This window comes from Tetrao urogallus, assembly GCF_951394365.1.
Source record: "Tetrao urogallus genome assembly, chromosome: 31".
NCBI classification, from domain to species: Eukaryota; Metazoa; Chordata; class Aves; order Galliformes; family Phasianidae; genus Tetrao; species Tetrao urogallus.
In genome coordinates, this window is record NC_136844.1 from 706,426 (window position 1) to 731,963 (window position 25,538).

General features: G+C 49.2%; 2 protein-coding genes across 2 annotated transcripts; both read left to right on the forward strand.

Annotated features, from left to right (window-relative positions):
- Positions 1–5,859: 5,859 nt before the first annotated feature.
- Positions 5,860–10,453, forward strand: LOC306956477 (keratin, type II cytoskeletal 75-like; the record flags this gene model as incomplete). The annotated part of the gene is made up of 9 exons (XM_079547750.1): positions 5,860–6,321; positions 7,273–7,487; positions 8,053–8,113; positions 8,307–8,402; positions 8,582–8,746; positions 9,204–9,329; positions 9,563–9,783; positions 10,136–10,167; positions 10,263–10,453. The coding sequence occupies 9 exons, from the start codon at positions 5,860–5,862 to the stop codon at positions 10,451–10,453; spliced, it is 1,569 nt and encodes a 522-aa protein (XP_079403876.1).
- A 3,947-nt stretch (positions 10,454–14,400) lies between these two features.
- Positions 14,401–18,212, forward strand: LOC306956476 (keratin, type II cytoskeletal 75-like; the record flags this gene model as incomplete). Its single annotated transcript, XM_079547749.1, has 9 exons — positions 14,401–14,883; positions 15,169–15,383; positions 15,681–15,741; positions 15,850–15,945; positions 16,212–16,376; positions 17,188–17,313; positions 17,502–17,722; positions 17,865–17,899; positions 18,004–18,212. The coding sequence occupies 9 exons, from the start codon at positions 14,401–14,403 to the stop codon at positions 18,210–18,212; spliced, it is 1,611 nt and encodes a 536-aa protein (XP_079403875.1).
- Positions 18,213–25,538: the final 7,326 nt, after the last annotated feature.

Consider the following 25,538-nt stretch of genomic DNA (forward strand, 5'->3'; position numbering starts at 1 on the left):
TCTGATGGGAATTGGTTTGGAGACAAGAAGGCTCTGTGGAGGCAGATATCGTTGCAGCCTTCCAGTACTTACATGGAGCTTGTAAACAGGAGAACAGAAAGCTGTTCTCATACAATGGCAGGCAGTGATAGGACAAGGGGGAATGGCTTTAAATTAAAAGATAGGAGATTTGGGTGAGAATATTCTTTACTCAGAGCTGGTGAAGCCGTGGCACAGCTGCCTGGAGACATGTGGGTGCCCCATCCCTAGAGGTACTCATGGCCGTGGATAGGGACGGACAGCTGATGGGGGGGTGGGAGCAGCCCATCGAGGGAGAACTTTGGGGTTCCTTTCAACTCATCCATTCTATGATTCTGTGATCTTTGAAGTCTATTCCAACCCAACCATTGTGTGATTCTGTGATTCTAAGAGTACTACCTTCAGCTCGGGGCTAGGACTCATACTCCAGTGTGGCTCTGGGGAGAGTGGGCTGGACAGAGAACTGAGACAGAGAGAGGACAAGCTGCTTCTGGGCAAGACAAAAGCTGGAGGAACCCCACCATGGGGCTGTCTTTTTTTCTCATCCCTGCAGGAGTGAGAAAACACAGGAGATGGGGAAAGGAAGGTGATTGTCAAAGGCTTGGCCAAGATCCTTGAGTTAGTGTAGGCATAGCATGGAGCAAACCTTACAGAAAAGGAGCCCAGTGCGAGCATGAGGACCACAGCCAGGACATCAAGAACTGCACTGAGGAGGGGGGGTGCTCTACACTGAGCCCCTAGGAAGGGAAATGTCACCCCCTAAGGGAGGAGGACAGTACCAGCAAAGAGCAAATTGGGGCAGGAGCAGGGCAAAGTGTCCGATATCTCACATATCTCATTGCATGCTTGAATGTGGAGTTTTCCCTTGCACTGTAATATCTCACTTGAATGCTGCTCTGGAAGGGCTGTTCTGGGACCTCAGCTTCATTCTGAGAGAACCTGCAGGACCTGGCAGCTCCATTCCCACCCACTTCCCCAGAAGGTTTCAGTGAGCCCTGGGAGCAGATTTGGGATGGGATCCCACCACTCAACGGGTGGCAATCCAGACAACAGCAGCGATGGGCACGAACTGGAAACCCGGCACAAAGCTCTGAGAGCTGCAGCATGAAGGAGAGGAGCAGCCCTTTGGAGGGATGTCCTAAGGTGAGCATCTCACTCCTTCCCAGTATCCACCCACCATCCCACATGCCCTACCAGCTCCAACCATGGGTACCCCAAAGGAGGGGGAGGAGAAGTAGCAGCCCCACTGCCAAAAAGCCAGAGGTGTGCATGCACCCGACAACCCAGCCTGCTGTCTCCAGTAGGTGGGGACCCAGAGCAAGGGAAAGGCACAGAGCTGGCTGACAGGCTGGAAGTGTTGGTCCTACCATGCAGGGTCCCCTCCAGACAAGGTTTTCTCCTAACAAAATTATTATTTTTAAAAAAATTTGCAAATGCATGCAGCCTGGAAATGAAGCAAAACACAAAATGGCTTCAGGGAAGGTGACGGAGGACTCAGTAAATCCAGCAGAGGAACAACACCCCTGCTACAATTCACAAGGATCAGTCAATTGTTTGGAGAGCAAAACCCCGCTTGGAGACACCTCCTAGAATATGTGAATAATACTTGTTGATTTTACCTGCTCAGAGAATGGTATTGTTTGTTTTAATTGGGAGAAATTAAATTTTGCACAAGCACTAGGTCTGTCTGCAAGAAACCCTGAGCTGGAAGCGGTGCTGGTGCAGGATGCTAATCTGAAATCATGAGGTATCCAGCAACTTCACTTTCACTGCAGCTTTAGAATGAGAGAAGATTCACCCTAGGGCCATGAGAAAGGAGATTACAGAATCATAATCATAGGATAGTTGGGTTGGAAGGGTATTTACAGACCATAGAACCATAGGATGGTTGGGTTGGAAGGGTATTTACAGACCATAGAACCATAGGATGGTTGGGTTGGAAGGGTCCTTACAGACCATAGGACCATAGGATGGCTGGGGTGGAAGGGTCCTTACAGACCGTAGGACCATAGGATGTTTGACTTGGAAGGGTCGTAGAACCATAGAATGGTTGGGTTGGAAGGGCTCTTTATGATCATAGAACTGTGGAATGGGTTAGAAGGTCATGGCTTGGGTTAGAAGGGTCACAGTGCCTTATCCAGGGCATTAAAGGTGCTCGGAAGGAGCAACAGAATAACTTGGGGGTATTTAGGATTATTTATTTGGGTATTATTTATTCCATATTATTTGGGTACCTCCATGCAAGCAGCTGTGTTGAATGCAGAGCAGGATAAGGATATATACCCACCAAGGTCAGAGGCTCTTTTGGGATGCAACAAGCCACGGGCTGAAAGGAGACCTCCTCAATCTGCAACAACAGCAAAAATAAAAGCAAAGTTACTCCAAAACCCTGAGCTGCACTGGTGTCTCTGCACTAACACAAAAACCAATTATCTGGAGAAAGCTGGTCACACCTACACTTCAAAGTCCTGCACTACTTCCAGCTGACTGGCCTCCAGATACTGCTGGGAACAGGCTCAAAGGACTGCAACGCCCAGCACGGGGCAACACCTATGGGAACGCTCCGGAGCAGCTCATCCCAATTCATTCCTTGGGGAAATGAGATTCAGGGAGGTGAATCCCAGCTCCCTCTCTGCTCCTGGAGGTCTCTGCCATGCCATGCAGCGACCATGGGGTGCAGCGTGGAGAAAGCTCAGGGTGATGATTGGGACTGCGTTGGGTTGGGATGATACGGTAAATTACAGCCAAAACGAGCAGGGTTTGAATTTAGGTTAGCAGCCCAAGTTTAACCCAAAGGCTTTAATTTAAGCAATTAACGTAAATTATAGCCTTGACTTTACTGATAATTAAACTGAGATTAGGTAGTGAACCAACACGAGTCAGTAGGACATGCTCTTATTTTATAAATGTCTATTTTTGCAAAGAAATCACATGAAGCCACTGCTAAAAGGTTCCAACCTTGTCTGAGAACAGACATCCATCGTGAAACGAAGGCTCCCATGGCAGATGCATCCGTGGAATCGTCTCACGGTGGATGCTCGGCAGGTGTTGGTGGCAAGTTGTTGAAGCTGCCTTCTTTCTCTCTGGCTGGGAAACAGCTCAAATTTCCCACTACAAGGACCTGAGTTGTAGTTACTGCCCTGATGCAGCCAGAATTCACTTTTCTACCCTCAAAGGAGTGTATTACCTCAATGTTAGCATGATACCAGGCTGCATCCCAGGGATCTCCCACCTATCCCTGGAGGAGGAAAGGAGGGAGAGGGGTGGAAAAGGCTCCAGAACTGCATTACGGGGCTCTCAGCCCCAGCACAGCTCTGTGATCTGATCAGGAGGAAAAAGCAGAGCACCACTCTGCTTTTTACACTCTGCCAGAGGAGAAGTCCGTATCAGGGTGAGCTATCTGCATTAGAGCAGCAATTTCATCCACATGCCTGGAGCTGCAGGGCACAGGGGAGACACTCCCCCGGGAGCTACCTGGAAACCCAATGTTTCATCAACAGGGCAGGGTGGGGACCCTCTGCCATCACCCATACCCCAGACCTGTAGCTGCAGCTCCTGGTGCTCCCAGTTCTGCCTTTTGTAATTACCTCTCAAATTCCTTCCAGATGAGTGACAACCGCATCACCTCCACCCTAGTGCAAATGTGAAATGGAAAGAAATTAATTTCTTTTTATTTGGTTGGAGGAGCTGTATTATTACTATTATTAACAATGGACTCCAACGCGGTTGGCGTATTCTTTGGCTAAAAAAGACGAGTTTCATATGTAAAATGGAGCCTGAGGGGGGAAAGGAAAGCACTGACTCATCACACTCATTGGTAACCAAGGGTGGGATTCAGGCTCTGCACACCCTGAGTCAGCCCTGTGGTGCTGCAGCTGTGCAAAGGACGGGGAATCCCTTTGGTGCTGATGCCCTCCTGAGCTGCACAGCAACGGGGCAAAGCTTTCAGGTGGAGCCACAAGGGATGGAGGGCACCCCAGGGAGCAATGCCCAAAGCATGACAGGGCTTTGGATGTGCAAATGTGCACACCTGGTGAATAGGCCCACTGGGACTGTTGCAGTGTGGAAGGTGCAGCATCACAATGAAGGCTCAGCCCTTCATGGAAGGAGCTGAAGGAACAGCTACCAAAATAAACAAAGGATTGCTGCTCCAGAAACACGAGATGAAGCTGTTCGGGGGGATGCTTTTGCAAAGTCACCCTCTTGTGTAATTACATATGAGTCATCTTTTCCAGACCTGCCAGAAACAGAAAGGGCCAGATGCTCTTCTCCCCCCCTCAAAATTGAGGCTTTATCACGATTTCACGATTTGACTCATTACTTGAACTGCTTGTGATGCTCATGCAAAGCAAACGTTTTCACTGGCACACACGGATGGGAAAGGACAGGGCCAGGTATCTCTGTGCCCAGATTGCTAAGGATTTGGGCAAGAGATCCTGTGGAGCACTTTTCTCATGGATTCAGGTTGATGGGATCCCTCTTTCAGATGAGCAGAGAGCTGATTAAATCTTTGGGGAATGACATCATGTTTATAGACGGGGAGCTGGGAGCAGCCCTGGAGCACTCTATTTCCATACAGCCAGTGGATTCAGAGCAGCTCCATTCCCACAGTCTTTCCTCCTCCTTAGTTTTGTTTTTTTTTTCTCATTGTTTTCGTTTCCATCCTCCTAAATGTCAAATTTGAAAGCCTGGAAGCTGGGGGAGCAGCACAGCGGTGACAGAACTCAATGGCAGCAGTGAATAGGGTTGTCAAAGTCCAGGTGTGAACAAGAGACTGTGACAAAAATGTTCCTTTTTCATTCCTTCCTATCTCTCTCTCTATATATACATATTATTTTTAAGAGTCACAGAAAGGTATGTCCACTGGAGCAGGATTTTCAGAAGACACCAGCTCAAGAAACTCAGCCTATATAGAGATAAAGTAGAGGTAGCTGTGTAGATGTACTGTAGAAGGGGACTATGTGGCTTATTTCAAACTAAAAGAGGGGAGATTTGGGTCAGATGTGAGGGGGAAATACTTCACCCAGAAAATAGTGAGGCCCTAACACTGCTGCCCAGAGAAGCATAGGTGTACCTTGGGCTGCTCAAGGCCATAAACGGACCCTGGGAAGCTGATGGAGGAATGGGATCAGCCCGAAGGCAAGGAGTGGGGATGGGGGGGCTTTGAAGTTCCCTTCTTGCTCAAGCCACACTGTGATTCCGTGATGCTGTGATCTTGAAGGACCCTTCCATCCAAGCCACCCAAGGATTCTGCGATTCCATGACAAAATCCTAGGATAAAGCAACGTGCAATGTTCTACAGGACTGCACAACGCTGCCCTGCCAACACATTCCTTTCCCTAAAACACCAGGGACTGCAACTTCTTAAAGCCCCATTCACAGAGATGGGCTGAGGAGAGCAGTCCCATGGTCTGAAGATCCCAAGAGCTGAGTGACAGCCACTCTAAACGGTGTTTCCCTCCCGTGACCAGGCTGATTCATTGCAGCTCCCAAGCTCTTTGATATGGTGCAGAGTCTGCCCGTCTACAAAGACAGCAGAAGGCGACAGTTATTCCCAAACAATACCACTGTTGCTCAGAACTTGGCTGTATTATTTCAGAAGGGCGTGTGTGCGGAGTGAGTTCTCTCTCCAGAATGCTGTTGGACATGCCAAGCCTAATTAATCAGAAAGACGATCCACCTCATCAAACCCATCCCAGTCTCATAAATGCATAAAAGGGCTCTCCCGAGCCCGTGAGGAGCACAGGTTCATCTTTCTACTTTCCCTCCCACTCTTTGCTCCAGGCCAGCACCTCCACTGCTTCCCTCGTGCCGTAGCATCCACCCCATCCCAAACCAGCCATGTCTCGCCAGTCCACCGTCAGGATCCAGAGGGGGAGAAGTGGCTTCAGCGCTGCGTCGGCCATCGTGCCCGGCACGTGCCGCACCAGCTTCAGCTCACGCTCCGTCACCCGTGCTGGGGGCTGCAATGCTGGCAGTGGCTTTGCAAGGGTTGGAGGTGGCTTTGGGAGCAGAAGCCTCTACAATTTCGGTGGATGCAAGAGGATCTCTGCAGCTGGAAGGGGCGGGGGCTTCTATGGCCCCGCAGGGTTTGGTGGAGGTGCTGGGAGCGTGCTGGGCTACGGATACGGGGCATTTGGAGGCCCTGGGTTCCCTGCTGGTGGCATCCAGGAGGTATCCATCAATCAGAGCCTTCTGAAGCCCCTCAACCTGGAGATCGACCCCAGCATCCAGAGGATCCGAAAGGAGGAGAAGGAGCAGATCAAAACCCTCAACAACAAATTTGCATCCTTCATCGATAAGGTGAGCCATGAGCTTCCCTGCCCTCATGTTTTGATGGGGATTCTTATTGCATGATGAGCACATGAGCTGAGCAAGAAGGAACAGTGATCAGGAATGGGACTGGAAGATGCCTCTGTCCCTGGAACTCCAGGCAGTGGTACCTGCTGTGCAGTGGTTGCTATGAGTGCATCACCCAGCATCTGAGGTTCTCATTTGCTGCGAGGCAAATGGAGAGAGAAAACTCTCAAAGGCAATTCCACCCCTCTGCAGGTGTTGGGGTCTCTCCATTGAGCACTTCAGGATAACAGGTGTTGGGTAGTTAAAGTGAGATGCAAGCAATCCTGAAATGACTAGAAAAGGAAGAGCACAAAGGAAGATATAAGCCTCTCAGTGCTTGAATTTTCCTCAAAGGCATTTAAAGCTCATAATGAAACAGTACCAGCAAGTTGGGACTGCTCAAAATAGCAAAATCTGATCCAACACTTTCTGTCCACTTCATTTCCTCATTAAGCATATTAGATGCACAAGAGCACCTGCTTGATTTCTCTCCTGGTTGAGCAGCTCCTCTTGCTTCCAAGCAAAATGCTCCATTATTCTGCATTATTTCAGAGGTTTTTCAAAGTGGAGGAGCAATGCTGAGGGGGGGGGGGGGGGGAACTGGCACTTTTCTTAATAGGAGTTCCAATCCTGTTTACTCCTCATCTGATTTTCAACATGCTGTTTGCATCTTGCACACTTATTCAAAGGGCAGAAGGGGAAAGGAAATTAGTTCCAGCGCTTGTTTGCAACACTGAGCAGGGAAACGGCAATCAAATTGCAAATTCCTGCTTCTACCAGAGATAAATTTATCTGTGAAAACCAGTTGGAAAGGGTACTGCAACCCCTCTCTGGTACTGGGACCCCACAAGTGCAAAGGAAGTTCACCCCAATCTCTGCCCTTTCCAAACATCTTCAGCATATTTCTTCTCGCAGGTCCGATTCCTCGAGCAACAAAACAAAGTGCTGGAAACCAAGTGGAGCCTGCTGCAAGAGCAGGGGATGAAAACGGTCCGGAACAACCTGGAGCCACTTTTTGAGACGTACATCAACAACCTGAGGATGCAGCTGAACAGCCTGCTGAGCGACAAGGGGAGGCTGGAGGGAGAGCTCGTCAACACACAGTACCTGGTTGAGGACTTCAAGAAGAAGTAAGTCCATGGGAGGTGCTCTGCCCACCTGATGGGTGCAGCTTCCCCCATCCTACCGCCATCTGAGGGTCCAGGTGAGCCCTCCAGCACTGGGACATGGGAATCCCAACAGTGAAGGAATTCCCGACAGTGAAGGCTGTGCCACTTTCTCAAAATAAATGGTAACGGAGCAACAGATCCAAATGCACAAATATTCAGGGAATAATTTAGAATATGATCAAAGGCTTATTAACTAAATTACCTAGCACTGAGAAAAAATTACACGGTAGGTCTGAAAGTTTTGAGGCAGCATGCTTAATTTGCTTAAGAGAGGCTGAAGGGGAATGAGTAACGGCCAGAAAGAGGAGAAAAGGAATAGCAGAGATGCTTTCACTTTTTTTTTTTCTTAATGTACTTGTTTTAACTAGTTCAGCCTAGGAAATCGCTCATGGTCTCTTATTCAGATGCAACGTAGGAGAAAAGAACATTGTATGCAAACTGCTGTTAAGGAAGTTCATTCCAGCAAAATAAAATCACCTCCGTCTGCTACCTGCCTAAACAATACTCCCTCTGCTTCCTCCATTAGGTACGAAGATGAAATCAACAGGCGCACCATTGCAGAGAATGAGTTTGTGACACTTAAGAAGGTGAGAGCGCATTGCGGCTCATCGGCTCATGACTCTTTCCATCCACTCTCCATCCACAAACCCATCTGTACTTCTTGATGCCCTCTTGACCTCTTCCCTGTCTTCTTCATGACTTCTTCTCTGCTCTGTTACTGTAGAGATACACACATGAACAAGACTTTAAAACTCACTGTCCACTTCTCTCACCTTCCAGGACGTGGATGCTTCCTACATGAACAAGGTTGAGCTACAAGCCAAGGCAGATGCGTTGACCGAAGAAATAAATTTCCTGAGAGCCCTCTACGAAGCTGTAAGTACTATCACCCACCTCCCTCCAACAGCCCTTAATTCCTCCCCCCAGGAGATGCTGAACTCTTCACTCTTTAGAACCGTGCAGATAATGATCTGCAGCCTCTCCCAGTTTGGCGCGCTCATCCTTAGGGATGAGGAAGCACCACCGAGTGCAAGCTCACCCTGTTCCCATTGCAGGAGCTGTCCCAGATGCAGACCCAGATCTCCGACACCTCCGTGGTGCTGACCATGGACAACAATCGCAACCTGGACCTGGACAGCATCATTGCAGAGGTGAAGGCGCAGTACGAGGACATCGCCAACCGCAGCCGGGCTGAAGCCGAGTCCTGGTACCAAACCAAGGTGAAGGAGATGGGGCTTTCCGTGCTTCTGTCTTCATGTCTTGTCTTGAATAGAGAAGGGCTGACTCTTCCAGGAAAATCTTCTCCTATGGAGAAGGGATGAGGGAGCTGGGGAAATTCAGCTGGAGATGGGAAGGCTTCAGAGAGACCTCACTGCAGTCTTTGCATCCATAAAGCGAGCTTAGAAACAGGAGGGAGACCTGTGGGTGCCCCATCTCTGGAGGTGCACAGGTCCAGGCTCGATGAGGCCCTGGGCAGTTGATGGAGGAGTGGGACCAGCCCAGGGCAGGGAGTGGGGCTGGGGGAGCTGTAAGGACCTTTCCAACCCAAACATCCCATGGTTCTATGACCTTGAAGGACCCTCCCGACCCAAACATCCCATGGTTCCATGATACTTACATGCTTCTTCACTCTACAATGCTGGATTCTGCCCTGACCTCTGCTCCTCTCCCTGGCAGTATGAAGAGCTGCAGGCTACCGCAGGCAGGCACGGGGACGACCTCCGCAGCACCAAGCAGGAGATCTCTGAGCTCAACCGCCACGTCCAGCGGCTGCGGGCTGAGATTGACAATGTGAAGAAACAGGTACAGAGCAGGAAAATCCATGCTTTTAACCAATTTACTCCCCAGATTGGAAGAAAGGAAAGAAAATATCAGAAGCAATGTAGGCAAGTTCTGCTTAGCTGACACTTCTGTCCAAAAAAAAAAAGTCATTAAAATTAGTTAAATTGGTGATGCTGGAATAAGACCTTGTGATTATAGGGTAGAAAAGGAACAAGCCAGATAGGGGAATGTGACCGAGATTTTCTCTCCCCTAGTGTGCAAATCTGAAAGCAGCCATCGCAGATGCTGAGGAGCGCGGGGAGATTGCCCTGAAGGATGCCAAAGCAAAACTGGCTGAGCTGGAGGATGCCCTGCAGCAGGCAAAGGCAGACCTGGCCCGGCAGCTGCGTGAGTACCAGGAGCTGATGAATGTCAAGCTGGCCCTGGACATCGAGATTGCAACCTACAGGAAGCTGCTGGAGGGCGAGGAGTGCAGGTGGGTAAAGAATCCCTGCAGAAATATCAGCAAATTTCACTTTTCCCTGTGTGATCCTCCCTGGAGATGGACACATTCCATTGGGTTCAAAGAGCTGGAGCACGAAGCAGTATAAAATGAGGGAGGAAGTGGGGGGGTATTTTAAAACATGGGTGGGATGCTCCCTCATGAGGTACATGCATCGATTGGGGTACCCAGGAGCAGGGGGAGGTCGGGTGATGGACTGATATTGTGAGGAGCATCCATGGACAATACCAAATATTTACAGAAGTCCTATAAAATGGCCCATGTATTTTTCCCTGCTGTCGTCTGTATCCTTGTCCTCTCACGTTGCTGTTCTCTCCCCATACAGGCTGGCTGGAGATGGTGTCCCAGTGAATATCTGTAAGTCTAAAATCTATAAAATTACCTCGCCTGAGCATTTTTATGCCCCTGCACTGAGAAGCCAATGCCTTATTACTTTTCTATCTCTTTTGCAGCCGTGACCAGAACCACTGTGGGATCGGGATATGGAGGAGGAAGCAACCTCAGCATGGGGGGTGGCATGTGCAGCATGGGGAACAACTACAGCTGCAGTGGGCCTGGGGGGACCAGTGCCCTGGGTGGGGGCAGCAGCTCCAGCATGAAGTTCTTCTCCTCCTCCTCCTCCCGGAGAAGTTACAGGAGCTAAAGCTCTCCCTCCCTCGCCAGAGAACACCACGACACGGGTCCTTCACCACAGCATAATCAGGGGAAGCAGAACAGGAGCCACCTGAACCCGATGTCCTGTGGCGCAGGAGCCTCACTGGAAACCTCCTCTCTTGCACACATGCAGGGCTCTGCCGTGGAACGGAAATCCCTCTGTTTTAAATCTGCAACTCGCTTGTTACCGCTCAGCTTTTTGGTTTTTTGTTGTTTTGTTATTTTTTTTCCAGCCAGATTTTGTATATAAAATGTGTCCCATGACTTTCTCTCTTTACTTTCTGGTGTTTGTCTAATAAAAATGCATATGTAATTTATTCTATTGCGTGGAGCTTTTAATTAAAGGCATGGAACAACAAATGCAAATACAGATAACGAGCACTTTTCATGGGGCCCTGCCCAGTTCAAGGTGCAGTTTTTTGCTCCCTGTTCATGTCTCCTCAATCTCCCCACGAGCAGCCAAATAAAGGCATGGTGCAGCAGCAAGGGGAGGGTGCCATGGGTTGCAATGCATTGCTTCTCCTCACTGAGCAAGGAAAACCCCCGGAAGCAAAACGCAGGGCACGCCAAGGCAAGAGTAAGGCACAGGGGAAAAGGTCTGGGATTCATTTAGCGTGCAGCCTGCAGCCAGCACAACAGCTCCTGGGGGGCACAAAGGGCTGTGCCAGGCGTGTGATGTACCTGCATGAACTTAGAACAATAGGGAACTAATTGGCAGGGGAGTCAGCACAACCACCCGACCTGTCCAAGGATGTAAGCCCATCTCGAAACTCTATTTACTGCGAGCTGTCTCACCTCAGTTCTTAGGTATCAGAAGAAATTTCTCTTCTAGAAGAGTCTGTTGGAGTCACCGTCCATGGAGGTGTTCAAAAACCATGGAGATGTGGCACTGAGGGAATATTAGTGGGCATGGTGGGATGGGTTGGGGTTGGACCGGATGGTCTCAGAGGTCATGTCCTACCTCATTGATTCTGTGAGTATGCATGGTGGAGAAGGACTGATGGTTGGACTTGATGAACCTAGAGATCTTTCCCAACCTTACTGACTCTAGGATTCTGTAAGTGTAAGAGCAGACACCTGGAAGAACTCCCCTTCTGCTCAGAGCTGTACTTCTGTACAGAGCTGTACTTGGGGTATTCCCTTTCTAGAAGACTGTAAGAGGTGGAGAGGCCCATCCACACACATCCACGTGCTGTGTTGAAGGGAGCTGTCTCCCATCCAACAGCTATAAAAAGTTATCCAACAACCTGTCAGAAATAGCAAGTCTCCAACATCCACTGTTTCTTCTCGTTCCTAGAATGCATTGGAGACAAGATCTGATTTTGAGGAGGTGGAGGAGAATCAGGGGAGGTGCAGCAGTTTTAGATGTGGTTCTGTGACTAATCAGGAGAAATTAATTGAGAAGTGAAAGCAGAGCATTATCAAGCTGAAAGCTCCGAAGTAGTGACAGTTGCTGGAAGACAAGTGGGAAAGATACAGGATTTTCAAAAACGTCCCTGTTGCCTTTGTACATAAGGTCAGGAAATGGGTATAGCCACACTCTTGGGAAAATACTCAAAGAGTTGGGTTCATAGAGGAGAAAAGGCCCCTGAGTGGCCCTGAATATATTTAGGTTTTTCTTCAAAATCAGCAGTTTCCCATGCTTTTCTGGGATGCTCTGAACTCTTTCTGCTCCTCTCCACATCCCACAGGGAACCTCCCCTGCAGTGAGTTGCCAACAGGGTTGCAGCTCTGCTGCATCTCTGTTCTCCTCCTCCTCCATCTCTCCCTGCTGAGGGCTCCTGGGATCCCCCATCCAGCATCCCAGCCAGTGCTGTGGGTTGCAACTCCCAGCCACCAGGACACAGCAGTGCACGTAGCCACGGGCACAGCAGCGGTTGCATCACACCTGGGTCATAGCACTGAGATTACAAAGCTCTTCAACGAGCATGGGAAAGGCTGAGGTCAGAATTCCTTCTCCCCAGGCATTGCTTTTTATCAAGATAGCAAGAATTAAGCAAAGTTTCTCATCACACAACATGCAGCTGTCCTGCTGCAGAGCACGGTCTGCTCTCCATGCACAAATACAGATGTAGAGCAGGACAGCCCTCAATTAACACTGGCACAGCCCAGAGACTCGAATTTGCAATGTGTGGAGGAAACTGTGACTCCAAACACCCATCACTGAGTGCTGCCTGTGGTGGAGTTCTGCAGAGAGTCGAGACCAGTGCCTTAGGATTGGGTACTGAAGCTCTTCTTTGAGGGATGAGCTGCCTTGAAATCTGCTGCACACTGTAGCTCACAGGTGACAAAACACTGCCAGGACAGTTACTTTATCTTCCTTGCAGGGTGTGTGATGGAAATAGTAGGAAAGCAAGGAGAGAATAGAAGGGGTCAAAGGGGAGGAGAGGAAGGGGGAAAAGAGAAGGGAAAAAGCAGGGGAAAGGAGGGGAAGGGGGGGGGGGGGAAGAAGGAGAAGAGAGAGGAGATGAAAAGGAGGAAAAAGAAGAGGAAAAGGAGAGAAAGGAGAGGAAAAAGAGGAAAAAAGAAGGGGAAAGGAAGGGAGAAAGAAGGAGAGAAGAGGGAAGAAGAAAGGGAAAAGGCAGAAAAAAGAAGGGGAAGTGATAGAAAAAGAAAGAGAGAATGGGGAAAAATAAGAGGAAAAGGGGAAAAAAATAAGAAGAAACGGGAGAAAAAGGGGAAATGGGAGAAGAAAAGAAGGGAAGAGTATGGCTGAAAAACAGAGATGATGAGCATCTGCAAATCATCCCCGGGGACATTCTGGCCAAAAGCACTTGACTTATTTCCGGCCCTGGAAATTGCTGGGCACAAAGAGCAGACACCACGAGTGGCCTTGCAGCATCTCCAGAACAGGTTTCCACGCACACAGTGCTACAGTGCAGGGCACAGAGGACAGCGTGGATCGTTTAAAAAGTGCATGATTGGCATTTCCTGGGAACTCTGACAAATTGGAGTGAGGGAGTTGGCTGAGAACAATGCCACAAAAGCAGATCCCCGGCACTGAATTTCCTGGTGACTAAGAGTTATCGAAAGGGGAAGAGAAGAGATGTGGGGAGGAGAGCCTGGGAACAGGCTGGGTAAGGGCACGGTCACTCATCAGTTAGGCTCAGCATCTGTGAGGTGAAGCTGTACAGAATCACCAGCTCAGGCTGTGCCATCACTGCCGGCAGGAGCTCCCTCCCAGCTCACGCTGTAATATTTCATCATTTGTTGTCAGTCTGAATCAGCATGATTTGCAAATTCATTTCACAGAAAGAAAAGGTCTGAAAGTATTGTTCACTAAGCAACTTGCATGTCCTGCCATTCTCCACATGGTTTTCCAAAGCTGATGGTCCAAGATTTCCATCAGTGCCCACTGACACGTTGGCTTTGTTCACCACCTCTTTCTTCCTTTCTCCTATCATCTCAAGTTAAATGCCACATTCAGGCATGAGAAGAAAAGCCCAGAATACCCAACAAGTTGAGACCCGAGGTGCTGATGCTGATGGCTTTACTCAGAATCTCAGCAGCAGGAAAACACAGATCCACAATCAGAGATTTCCCACCCTTCGCAGAGAGCTGCAAAATGAAAAAATGCGCTTTGACGCAAGGGAGGGACTGATTCACCCATGAAATAGAGATGAGCGAGCGCTTGCCCAACGCGGGCAGGAGTGGGGAAGGGGTGGCTGTGAGCAGCCTTTGGTGTTTTTACAGATATTTCAACAGCCAGACCATGACTGTCCCAAAAAATGCAACAGCTGCAACTTTGCGGGTGATTGGCATCGCGGCGAGGCGTGCCGAGCCTGGTTAATCAGTCTGGTGAGCAGCACACCAAACCCACCCCCAGCTCGTAAGGGGATAAAAGGGCCAACCCCAGGCCAGGGAGCACAACCTCATCTCGCTGCACTCCTCCTCATCCTCACTGCTTTGCTCCTCCAATCTCTCCTGTTGGCTGCGATGTCTCGTCAGTGCACTGTGAGGAACCAGGGCCGGACTGGCTTCAGTGCTGCGTCTGCCTTCATCCCAAGTGCCTGTAGCACCGGGTTTGTCTCGCGCTCCACGGCTCAAGGTGGAAGCTGCGGCACTGCTGTGGGGTATGGAGGATTTGGAGGAGGTTTTGGGAGCAGAAGCCTCTACAGCGTTGGTGGATGCAAGAGGATCTCTATGGCTGGAAGGGGCAGTGGATTCTATGGACCTGCAGGGTTTGGTGCTGGCACTGGGATCTCCTGTGGGTTTGGTGGTGCTTTTGGGTTTGGTGGGGGCATGGGTGGCCCTGGATTCCCCGCTGTCCCCACTGGAGGCATCCAGGAGGTCTCCATCAATCAGAGCCTTCTGAAACCCCTCAACCTGGCGATCGACCCCAGCATCCAGAGCATCCGTAAGGAAGAGAAGGAACAGATCCAAACCCTCAACAACAAATTTGCCTCCTTCATCGACAAGGTGAGTCATGAGATTTCTGGGCTGTGCCATGCTGATTCTTTAGTGGAGAAGCACAAAGAAGGGCAAGTTGTATTAGCCGTGCTGCTTTTGATGCAAAGCCATTTCTATCAGCAGCAGCCAGGGAATAAAACCCGAGGATTGTTTGGTTTGAGACCATTCTTTCATCCCACATAATGAGAGCAGTAGAGGGTTTCCCCTCTGGTGCTTTGGGATGTAGGGAAGCAGAGATAGGGAAAACCATCCTAAAGTCAAGCTACTTCTGAAGTAGCTGCTTTCTCATTCCAGGTCCGGTTCCTTGAGCAAGAAAACAAAGTCCTGGAGACCAAGTGGGCCCTTCTGCAAGAACAGGGGCACAAAACAGTCAGAAACAACGTTGAGCCCCTCTTTGAGGCTTACATCAACAACCTCAGGAGGCAGCTGAGCAACTTGCTGGCTGACAAGGAGAACCTGGGTGGGGAGCTGAGCAAGGTGCAGAGTCTGGCTGAGGACTTCAAGAGCAAGTAAGTCTTTGTTTGGGGTCTGCTTGGTGAGTAGGCTGGGCAGGGCTCCATTGCACCTGTGCAGTCCAACAAGGAAGAAAGGCCTTTTAAAATTATTCTTATTTTTCTGATATAAATGCCCAGGGTTAAGTTTGCATACGTGACGCATACAGCCCCATGGCAGAAACTCAGAGGCAGAAAGCTATAGGGCTAGGAGACCAAAGTACCAAGCTGTTCCTCTAAAGAATGTTGAGCCAGGTCCTACAAACACAAAATTTCTGCATAAGCCCATAACAACCCTCCATGTCCATCCCACAGATATGAAGAGGAGATCAACAAGCGCACAGCTGCCGAGAATGAGTTTGTGATTCTGAAGAAGGTGGGTGCATGCATGCTGCACCTCCCGCTGCTGCTGAGCTGCTGCAAGAAACACTGCAGCTTCTCCTCTGGAAACAGCTCCATTCCTGTGCTGTGCTTCTTCCCCTAGGAGGTGGATTCTACCTATATGACCAAGACAGAGCTGCAAGCTAGGCGAGATGCCCTCCTGGAGGAGATAGACTTCCTCAGAGCCCTCTATGAAGCTGTAAGCACCTTCCCAGGACCTTCATGTCCTGCCCATTTTCTAACACCTTTGCTTCCTTTTCCCACCTCTGTAGCTCAGGATGGATTATTTTCCACTCTGTTGTACTACGTACCTCCACACTTATTCCATCTCGCCTGCTGTAGTAGCCCTTCCTAGAAGATTCATGGAAGAAAAATCACTTTGTAAACACAGCTCTGTCCTCCATTGGGGCCTGGAACAAGAGATGTGCCCTGTAGTGACTCACACAACCCCCACTGCTTTGGCAGGAGCTGTCTCAGCTGCAGAGCCAGATCTCTGACACGTCCGTCATCCTGACCATGGACAACAACCGCAGGCTGGACATGGACAGCATCATTGCTGAGGTGAAGGCGCAGTATGAGGACATTGCCAAGCGCAGCCGGGAGGAGGCTGAGTCCTGGTACCAGTCCAGGGTGAGTGCCCAGGATGGGTTCTGCAAAGGGTAAACCATGCTGCCTCCCCCAGCTCTCCAACAGTAGGTTCTACTGGGACTTCTACAGCAGAGGATGCCTTTAGATTTAACAAACCCATAAAGCTCTAAGTGCTGGTTTGGGATTGAAAAGAGACACACACCTCCGAGCTGAAATACTACTTTATCTGATAGTGACAGGACAAGGGAAATTGGGTTTAAGATAAAAGGGGGAAAGTGAGGTTTAAGATAAAAGGGGGAAAGTGGGAAGGAAATTCTTTACTCAAAAGATGGTGAGACCCTAGCACTGCTGCCCTGAGATGTGTGGGTGCCCCATGACTGGAGGTGCTCAAGTCCATGGATGGGGCCCTGGTCTGATGGAGGGGAGGGAGCAGCCCAGGGCAGGTGTGGGGTTTGGGTGGGTCCTTAGAGCCATGGGGTCCAACCCAAGCCATGCTATGATTACATGGCTCTATATGATCTTCAAGGAGTCTTCCAACCCAACCATTCAATGGTTCTGTGATCTTTTAGGACCCCTCCAACTCAACCATCCTATGGTTTGATGACCTTGATGGACTCTTCCAACCCAAATGTCTTATGGTTCTATGATCTTTTAGGACCATCCTGTCCAATCCAATCATCCTATGGTTCCATGATCTTGAAGGTCCCTTCCAACCCAAACATCCCATGGTTCCATGACCTTGAAGGACCCTTCCAACCCAAACATCCCATGATTCTATGATATGATACTCACATGCTGCTTTAACCTCTACAATGCTGGATTCTGCCCTGACCTCTGCTCCTCTCCCTGGCAGTATGAAGAGCTGCAGGCTACCGCAGGCAGGCACGGGGACGACCTCCGCAGCACCAAGCAGGAGATCTCTGAGCTCAACCGCCACGTCCAGCGGCTGCGGGCTGAGATTGACAGCGTGAAGAAACAGGTACAGTTCTAATGCAAAGACTCAATCAAGTCCAGCAAATAACTATAAATGCACCTCAGTGTTGTGCTGGATTGAGAATTAATTAATTCAAAGCTTTCTGCACCTATGGCCACGCATCCTGACTGTAGCGTGAAACAAACTGCTCTATGCTCCAGATGGGGAATTAAGCCACTGTTTTTCCTTCCCAGTGTGCCAGCTTGCAGACAGCCATCGCAGATGCTGAGCAGCGTGGGGAGCTGGCCCTGAAGGATGCCAGGGACAAACTGGCTGAGCTGGAGGCAGCCCTGCAGCAAGCAAAGGCAGACCTGGCCCGGCAGCTGCGCGAGTACCAGGAGCTGATGAACGTCAAGCTGGCCCTGGACATTGAGATTGCAACCTACAGGAAGCTGCTGGAGGGCGAGGAGTGCAGGTGGGTGAAATCAAGCTGTGCAGTTGCAAGATCTGCATCTTCCCCCAGCAATATTTTACATATGTTCTGTTGGCTTTTCAAGCACATCTTGTTCATGGTCTCCCCTTAAATGCTTTAAATGTCTTCTTTTGCTCAATTCCAGGCTCTCTGGAGAAGGTGCTGGTGCAGTGAATATCTGTAAGTACTTTCCAAAGACAGTTTTGTGACTTTTCCATCTCTCTGCCAGCTGCTCTGTCCAACTGTTTGTGGGTGCCTCTGACGAGTGTGTTCTTTTCTTGCAGCTGTGACCAGAACTGCTGTAGGGTCGGGATACGGAAGTGGGAGCTGCCAGAGCTTCAGAGGCAGCAGTGGGGCTGGAGCTGGGCTCTGTGCTGGAGGAATGGGCTTCAGCTCTGGGAGTGGACAAGGCACAGCTGGGTCATGTGTGGTTGGTGGAAGCAGCTCCAGCATGCAGTACATCAGCAGCTCTTCGACCAAGAGATGCTACTGAAGTCCAGCAGCCGCGTGCCACTCTGTCCCTCATGTTGTGTGCAGTCCTCACCCCATTACTTGCAAAAGGTTTGGAATTCCAAGTTGTCTGCCCTTATTTATGCAAATGCCTTGCTCCTGTTTGTTCTTACATGCTCCGAAAGCCTCACCTCCCAGTGTTTGTCTAATAAAAGGCATATGAAATTCATTCTGTTGCATTCTCCTTTTAATTTCAATGACTTTACACAGCCATGGTGGCACTATCATCTCTTTAGCAGACGGTGAACACAAGTCACACACATAACAGTTGTGATCTCTCCTTCCATGGCAGTCACTTACATTCAGCAGGGAACAAGGACTGGGGATGCCCCATTCCCATTTGTGCAGCAAGATTTTTTGGCATCAGCCTCCAAGGGAAAGGGAAATTTCTAGCTCTTGCCTCCATACACCAGAGAAAACATTCCTCTATCCTAATTTATGTCATCCCTCTATCCTAATTTCTGTTGTGGCATCTCACCAGTGTCATGCCAGCTTGATCACCCCCAAAACCCTGTAATTTTTCGGGTTTTTATGTGATGACTCATGCAGGGACATAATTCAGTTTTCCCAAGAAGTTCAGCCCTTGTGTTCTGTACATGCAATAGCTGCAGGGATTTTATCCTGCAATAAAATGCTGTCATTGGTACCACCATAATTAGAAACTGCAAAAACTCAAAAGCCCCAAACAACCTTTTAGGGAAGAGCCATGTCCAGCGTGACCCAGCTATGCTGGGTAAGCAAAGTGCTGGAGGCAAACATGACTCACTGATCAACTCCTGGCCAAGAGAAAGTGATAGAAAACCCAGTTTCTCATTAATCCTCCAGATGTGAGCACAACAGTGCTCTACCACAAGGAAATGGCCCATTCTCTAACGCCTGCCATTCCATCTTTGGCATCTCTGGACATGATTTCACTGACACTCACAGAACAGAATTCGGCTTGCTGGAGGCCATGCAAACGCTATCCAGCAGCAAAAAGGCACCTGATAGCTGCATTTCTACAGCCAGCATGCTTTTTAAATGTAGATACCTCAGCATCCAGCATTATGGCCAAGCAAAGCACCCAGGCTTCTCCTGTAGCAAGCAGAAGGGCAGAAGTGCCTCCCACACTATCCCCTTCATCACAAGAAGTCATGCTTGCAAAGTAGAGGATCAAACCATCACCTCCAGCTGCCCCTTGCCTTGACCACATGTTACTCCTGGGAGCAAAGCCGGGTTTCTCTTAGCAAAGCCATCAAATTGGTGTTTTCAACATCTTTACCAATCCCCTAGTGGCAGCTTCAGTTCCATCTGCTTTGAACTAAACAGGCAGTGACACCAAGCTAAAAGCAAGCCTAAAGGGAACAATCAGAGGTACAGATACATATTTTCCCAGCAGACATCAGCACCCTGAAAAATACAGGCTGGAAAGTTTGGGTAGTTTTATGAGCCTGGAGGTTGCCAACATGGTACACCAGAGAGTTGGGTGATTAATGGGCTGGAAATGTGGCCAGGTGCGGCGCTGAGCTACATGGGTCAGTGGGCATAGTGCCGATGGCTTTTGATCTTATGACTTGATGATCTTATGGCTTGATGATCTTATTGGCCTTTTCCAGCCTTAATGGTTCCATGATTTCACCACCCAGTCCTTTGCACAAGCCCAGAACACAGAAGGATTTAAGGCAGGGATCACTTCAGAGCCAAACCTGGAGATCATTGTCCCTCTGCCATCTCATCCCTCTGCAGCCACACTGAAGTCAGCCAGCCAAGGTCAGGACCACTGAGGGGTTTGGTGTCATTTCCGCACTGTGCCCATTGCTCAAAGCATCTTCAGCTCCATCTCCGTGTCCCACAGCAATGGGGGAAGTGTGGGATGGATCTGCAGTGGATTTGGCAGCAGGAGCCTGCCCAGCCCAAGGGGAAGCAAGCAAGAGGATTTCCAGGAGCAGAGGGCACTGTGCTGCCAGGTCAGGGTGCAACCATAGTGTGAGTGATGGAGGATTTGGGTTTGGAAGATGTGGCCCCGCAGGTATTCAAGGGATTGTGGTCAACCCAAACCTCCTGGTCAGTATTAACTTGCAGATCAGCCCCAGTGCAGTGAGTGTGCTGGGAGAAGAAGGATCAGATCAAAGTCCTCACCAGCAGATTTGCCTCCTTCATTAGCAAGGGGAGGCTCATTTCATTCATCCATCCTGGCATAGTTGTCATTATCTGTAGAGTGGGATCAGGACTGCTCTCCATGTCAGACACTCACTTCTGAATCCCTGATAAAGAGGTCAGGACATTAGTAAGTAGGGCTGGATAAGGAACACACTATTTCTCCAGATTTCTTTGCAACTGAACACTGCTCCTCCTATCCAAACTTCTCTACCAATGAGCCATCACTGATGCTGAAGGCCACACGGGATAGTGCAGACCATGCACAAGGCAAACACGTCAAGATCATGTAAACAACAACACACAACAGAAGGAAAGAACCCCATCCACTATTTTCTCCATTCTGTCTTCTTTCTAGAAGAGTTTAATATGCAAGGCAACCCAGAACTGTGAGACCTCAGCAAGGACTAACCTGGCCCTGCATTCTTCAGCTGCTGTAAAAATAGCAGCACTCTGTATGACATCTGCCTTTTTATTATTATTATTATTATTTCTACTGCTTTTTTTTTTTTTAAACTAGGAGCACACTGACCACTTCTTACTGATGTGGGTTCCTTTCCAGGAGAGAAAATTTGCCAAAAAAACAAGGATTAATTTTAAGAGCGAACTTCAGTGCTCCTTTCTCTCTCTAAAATAATAGCACCCCTTGCTCCTGATGGTTGGGTTCCAGCACTGCTGGAAGCCAGGAGGTAATTTCCACCCCATGGAAAGTCTCTGAAGGTTTCAGCTCAGCTCATTAACTCTTTAGGAGGAGCTGCTCTTCTCATCCACTCCATGCACTTTGGAAAAACTTCTGTCAAGCCTCAGAGTCTGCTACCATACCCCCGGGGGATGTACTGCGTAATGGATTTTAGTAAGTAAGGAGCTTAAATAGTTGGTGTGGAACCAGAAAAACAAGAGAGGAGAGTAAGGAGCAACTCAGCACCCTCTGCTCTGCCCTTCTGGGGAGGGAGATCATGGTCTGACACCTCTGTCACCTTCAGCAGCAGGACAGGTGAAGACATTTTAGGACAGGATACATCTCTTTCTCCATTAGCTTCAGCAGGAAGCCCCAAATCCTCCGTTTGCAGGAAGATGAATGGGGGTGAATCCTGGCTGTAAGCCCAACCCCACCAGTCAAATTGGAGGCAGTAACATCAGCAGGGTTAAAAACACAAGGAAATCAACCCTGGTTCAGTGCCATTGTCCTTAGCTCCCCCCAGCCTTTGTATGGAAGAGGGAGAGAGGCAAAAAAGAGTTCAGTTTGGATTCTTCTATTTGTACACATTAAACAATGCTTCTTTCTACAGCCCGGTGCCCTGCAAACATCAAATGATTGGTTCTGCTTCTCTCTTTCATGGTCACTATAAAAAAGGGAGGTTTGCAAATGCAATTGTTATGGGGCCAAGGATTCCCTCCATTCAAATTAGAAACAGCCCAGAACCCAGTGACAGATATGTGCTTAAAGGCAGCTCAAATTGCTCTTCAGCAAAGGAGAAGAGTGGGATATTACCAGATACCCCAAGCTCATGAATGTGGTTTAAAATGACCATTTGGGGATGGTTGTGCAGCAAAAGCCCATTTTGGGGGGAGAAAAGAGGGTGAAAGCTCTGCTCCTCATTCCGGAGTTTCCAGCAAGGCCATCTTTCGTGCATTGCCTACTCCTCCCTCCACCTTCGCTCCCCTTCAAGGCAGCCATGATGGCTTTGCCAACCCCACCTAAAGCAGGAGGAGTTTCAGCTCCTGCTCTGCTGGGATCCTCAGGAGCAGGAGGAGATCCTCCCCTGATTCTTGTGCCATGGAGCTGGTGGCAGAGGGTGCCCAGGACTGAGGTGTGTCAGCAGCATGAGCCTGGGTGGCAATGCAGAGATATGGCCATGGCTCCTCTGGCACGGGGTTCAGCTATGGAAGCACTGGCTTTGGTTATGGGGTCAATGGACCCCAGGGGGTCTGCACATCCATTGCCCAGATCCCCATCAAGCTCAAGCTCCCCATCAAGCCCCAAGAAGCTCAGGATGGAGATGGAACCAGTTTTGCTACCTGCAGACAAGTTGGTTCTTTAAGCCTCATTTTTTTACATCCTTTGAATCCTAACCTGAAGCAGAATTACCCCTGCTTTATCCCATCTCAGTTATGAGTGACTTAGGGCTTTTCATATAACAGCAGAGACATTTTTCAGAACAGCCTTCTCACGAGGAGATGTCACTTGACAGATTTCGGCTGTCTGCTTTCTGCATTCACCCACTACTATCCTGAACAATACTGATTTCATCTCTCAGTTTGCCACTTCTGGGACTGTAACTGTCCCCTTCTGTATCACTGGTAACAAAGCTTTACACTTTGAATTTCAGGTCCCACTGTTGGAGCAGCGCAACAAGGGGCTGGAGACCACATGGGGATTTCTGTGGGAGCAGAAGTGTTACAACAGCAACGCTGAGCTAACGTTGGGAACTTCTATTGCCAACTGGAAGAGGCAGGATGTTCTGGGAAAGGAAAGAGCCAAGCTGGCAACAGAACTGAGCAATATGCAAGGTATCGTGAAAGACTGATAAATACAAGAAAAAGGAATTTCGTTTGAAAACAAAAGCTCCAAAGCTAGAGCTGGAATGGATCTGGTTCATTTTAAGGCGGCAGAGTTGCACAAGATGCAACGCCACCAGTGATGTCCATCTGTATGATTTGTGTTGGCAGCTGTGTCCATGCTGGGGTTGGGCATTTGGAGATGAGGCAAGAGGAAGAGATCAAATTCTTGCCTAGGTTGAATAAAGAGGAGCAGAATTATGTTTTCTCTTCTCCTCACAGGCAAGGAGAGGAAAGGTGTGCAGGAAAGGAGTGTGTTCTGCTCCAAGAACTGAGGGCATTTCAGACCTACTCAAACGTTTCTTTGCTGTTTGATAGGAACAGCAGTGAAAATTGCTGGAGAGACAGCAGTGAGAATGCATCTCGCTCTCCAGAGACTCTAGAGGGACCTGCAGGCCAACTTTAGGGAAGATTTAATTAAAAGAGTTGAATCCCACCTTCGGTCAGTTGTTTGCAGCTCAATGTGGCCCTTTGGGACATTTGTGTACCTCAGCTGGTCAAACCCTTCTCTGCTCTGCCCAGCAGTGTTCCTCTCGTGCCTAAGAGGATGAGAGAGGAAATCCATTTAATAACACAGTAAAACTCATGTCCTTGAAAGGAGCAGCGCTGGGAGCTGTAATCCCATTGTATGTGGCATTAAGCAGAATGCTCCTTCATTGCATAAACCCTTCTGATGTGCTTGGGGACACGGATAGTGTCTCCATGAGCAAAGCTGAGCTGGAAGCTGAGGTGGAGTCCCTCACCCATAGTCAGCCTCCAGAGGAGCCCATAAGCAGAATAACGACTTTACTCTTCCTCCAACTCATGCCTCTTGGGGAGGCCCACAGAGTTCAGCTCTTACAGCCCATCACTTAAGGTCAGGAAGATTTTTTGTGTTCCGTGCATACATCAGACCAGTCCTCCACATTTCAAAGGCACTACTGTTGCATTGCATGGGCAAGATCCTAAGGAATCTGTTTCTGCAATAGAAATGGACAATTGCTCACCTTGCTGCTGCTCCCAGGGAATCACTCGGATCCAGGCACCCACTGTGGGCAAATCTGTAGGAATTTTCAAATAATGTATGAAGACAAAGCCTGGAGATGGGTGGCAGCACTGCTGTCATCCAAAGCTTTTGGATGTCCAAAGCTTCTGGACACTGCTAAAAGAAGCTGGGCTGACAGAGTCTTACAACAACAAGGGACATTCACAGAAGGATTTATGCCCTACTTTTGCTTCTTCCGATTTCCCAAGTTGGGCTGAAGATGCTCTTTAAAGGTCTGTTGTCCCAGCCATGTGTTGTTTGGGACATTCTCTGCTAACACATAGCTGCTATGGTGTAAATGAGTCAGCTGTGACACCAGTGTTAAAGATCTCAGCCTTATAGCTTGAGACTGGGGGCTGCAACCCCAGCACCCACAGCAGTTCTCATCACTGACATCTGGTATTTATTTTCCTTGCGTTTTCTCTCTCCAGAGTATGAGGAACTGAGAGAAGCTGCTGGCAAACATAGCTTGCGTAACACAAAAACCCAAAATTACGGAGGTGAATTGGGTGATTCAGAGGCAACTGGAGAACATGAAAACACCAAAGCCCAGGGAAGGATGACTCAAGTTCAGTAATGTGCCAGTGGTAATTCCCAGGCTGTGGATTTCCAACTCCTCCACGAGAGAAAGGGAGCAATTAAGGTCGTTTTGATCATAGAATCACAGAACCATTTGAGCTGGAAGGGACCTTTAAAGGCCATCCAGCCCAACTCCCCTGCAATGAACAGGGACATCCACGGGCTGATGAAACACACATCAGCTGCACTTGCACTTGCCGATAATCCAAAGTAGAGAGCAAAACGCTCCGTGGATGCTGGTCCAGCCTGCAGGAGGTTTACATGGGGGAATCAGCAATGCACCCAAGCCCATCAGCTCCTTTTACAGCCACCACCTCTGTAAGTGTAACCACAGGAGGCACCGGGGACAAGAGCACCATCACTCCAGATGCTGCTTGTACCACTGCACGGTGCTGTGAGTAGGAAAGAGCTCCAATATCCAAGGTGCATCCTCTACAGCCTCCTGCAGATCAAAATACTAAAAAAAAAAAAAAAAAAAAGGGGGGGGGTCACTGCATGTCTCACCCCCCACACACACTTCTTCCATTTTCACCACTCACCCAAGCATACTACTCCAATCCTGCTCAAGACAATTGGCACTATTTGGTTTAACTGAGCTAGCTCAAAACATCTCAGTGGGTTTTCTTGGAGTCCACCATCATGCTCTGCTGCTTTGCCCCATTGAACCAGAGGATCAGAAGATTCATTCAGGGACCCCTCTCCTTTTGGGATAGGAACACTGCATGGCCACCCACCCCTTACAACCCTTCCCCTCAAATTTCTGTCCAAAAGTGCTGTACAGTCGCACTCAGTGTTACTTGCCTCAATAACATGAGAAAGTGTTTCGCAAAATGAAGGAAAAAATGGCATTTAGAGGATGTGGGAGGAAGAGATGCACTCACTGAGCCATGAAATGCAGCCAGAGCCCAAACTGGAACAAGGTGACCTGGCACAGGAGGATGAAGGACACTGTGGAATCACCAAATTTGCTCCATCCTCTCATGCACCATCCCTGGAAAGTCTTTGAGGGCC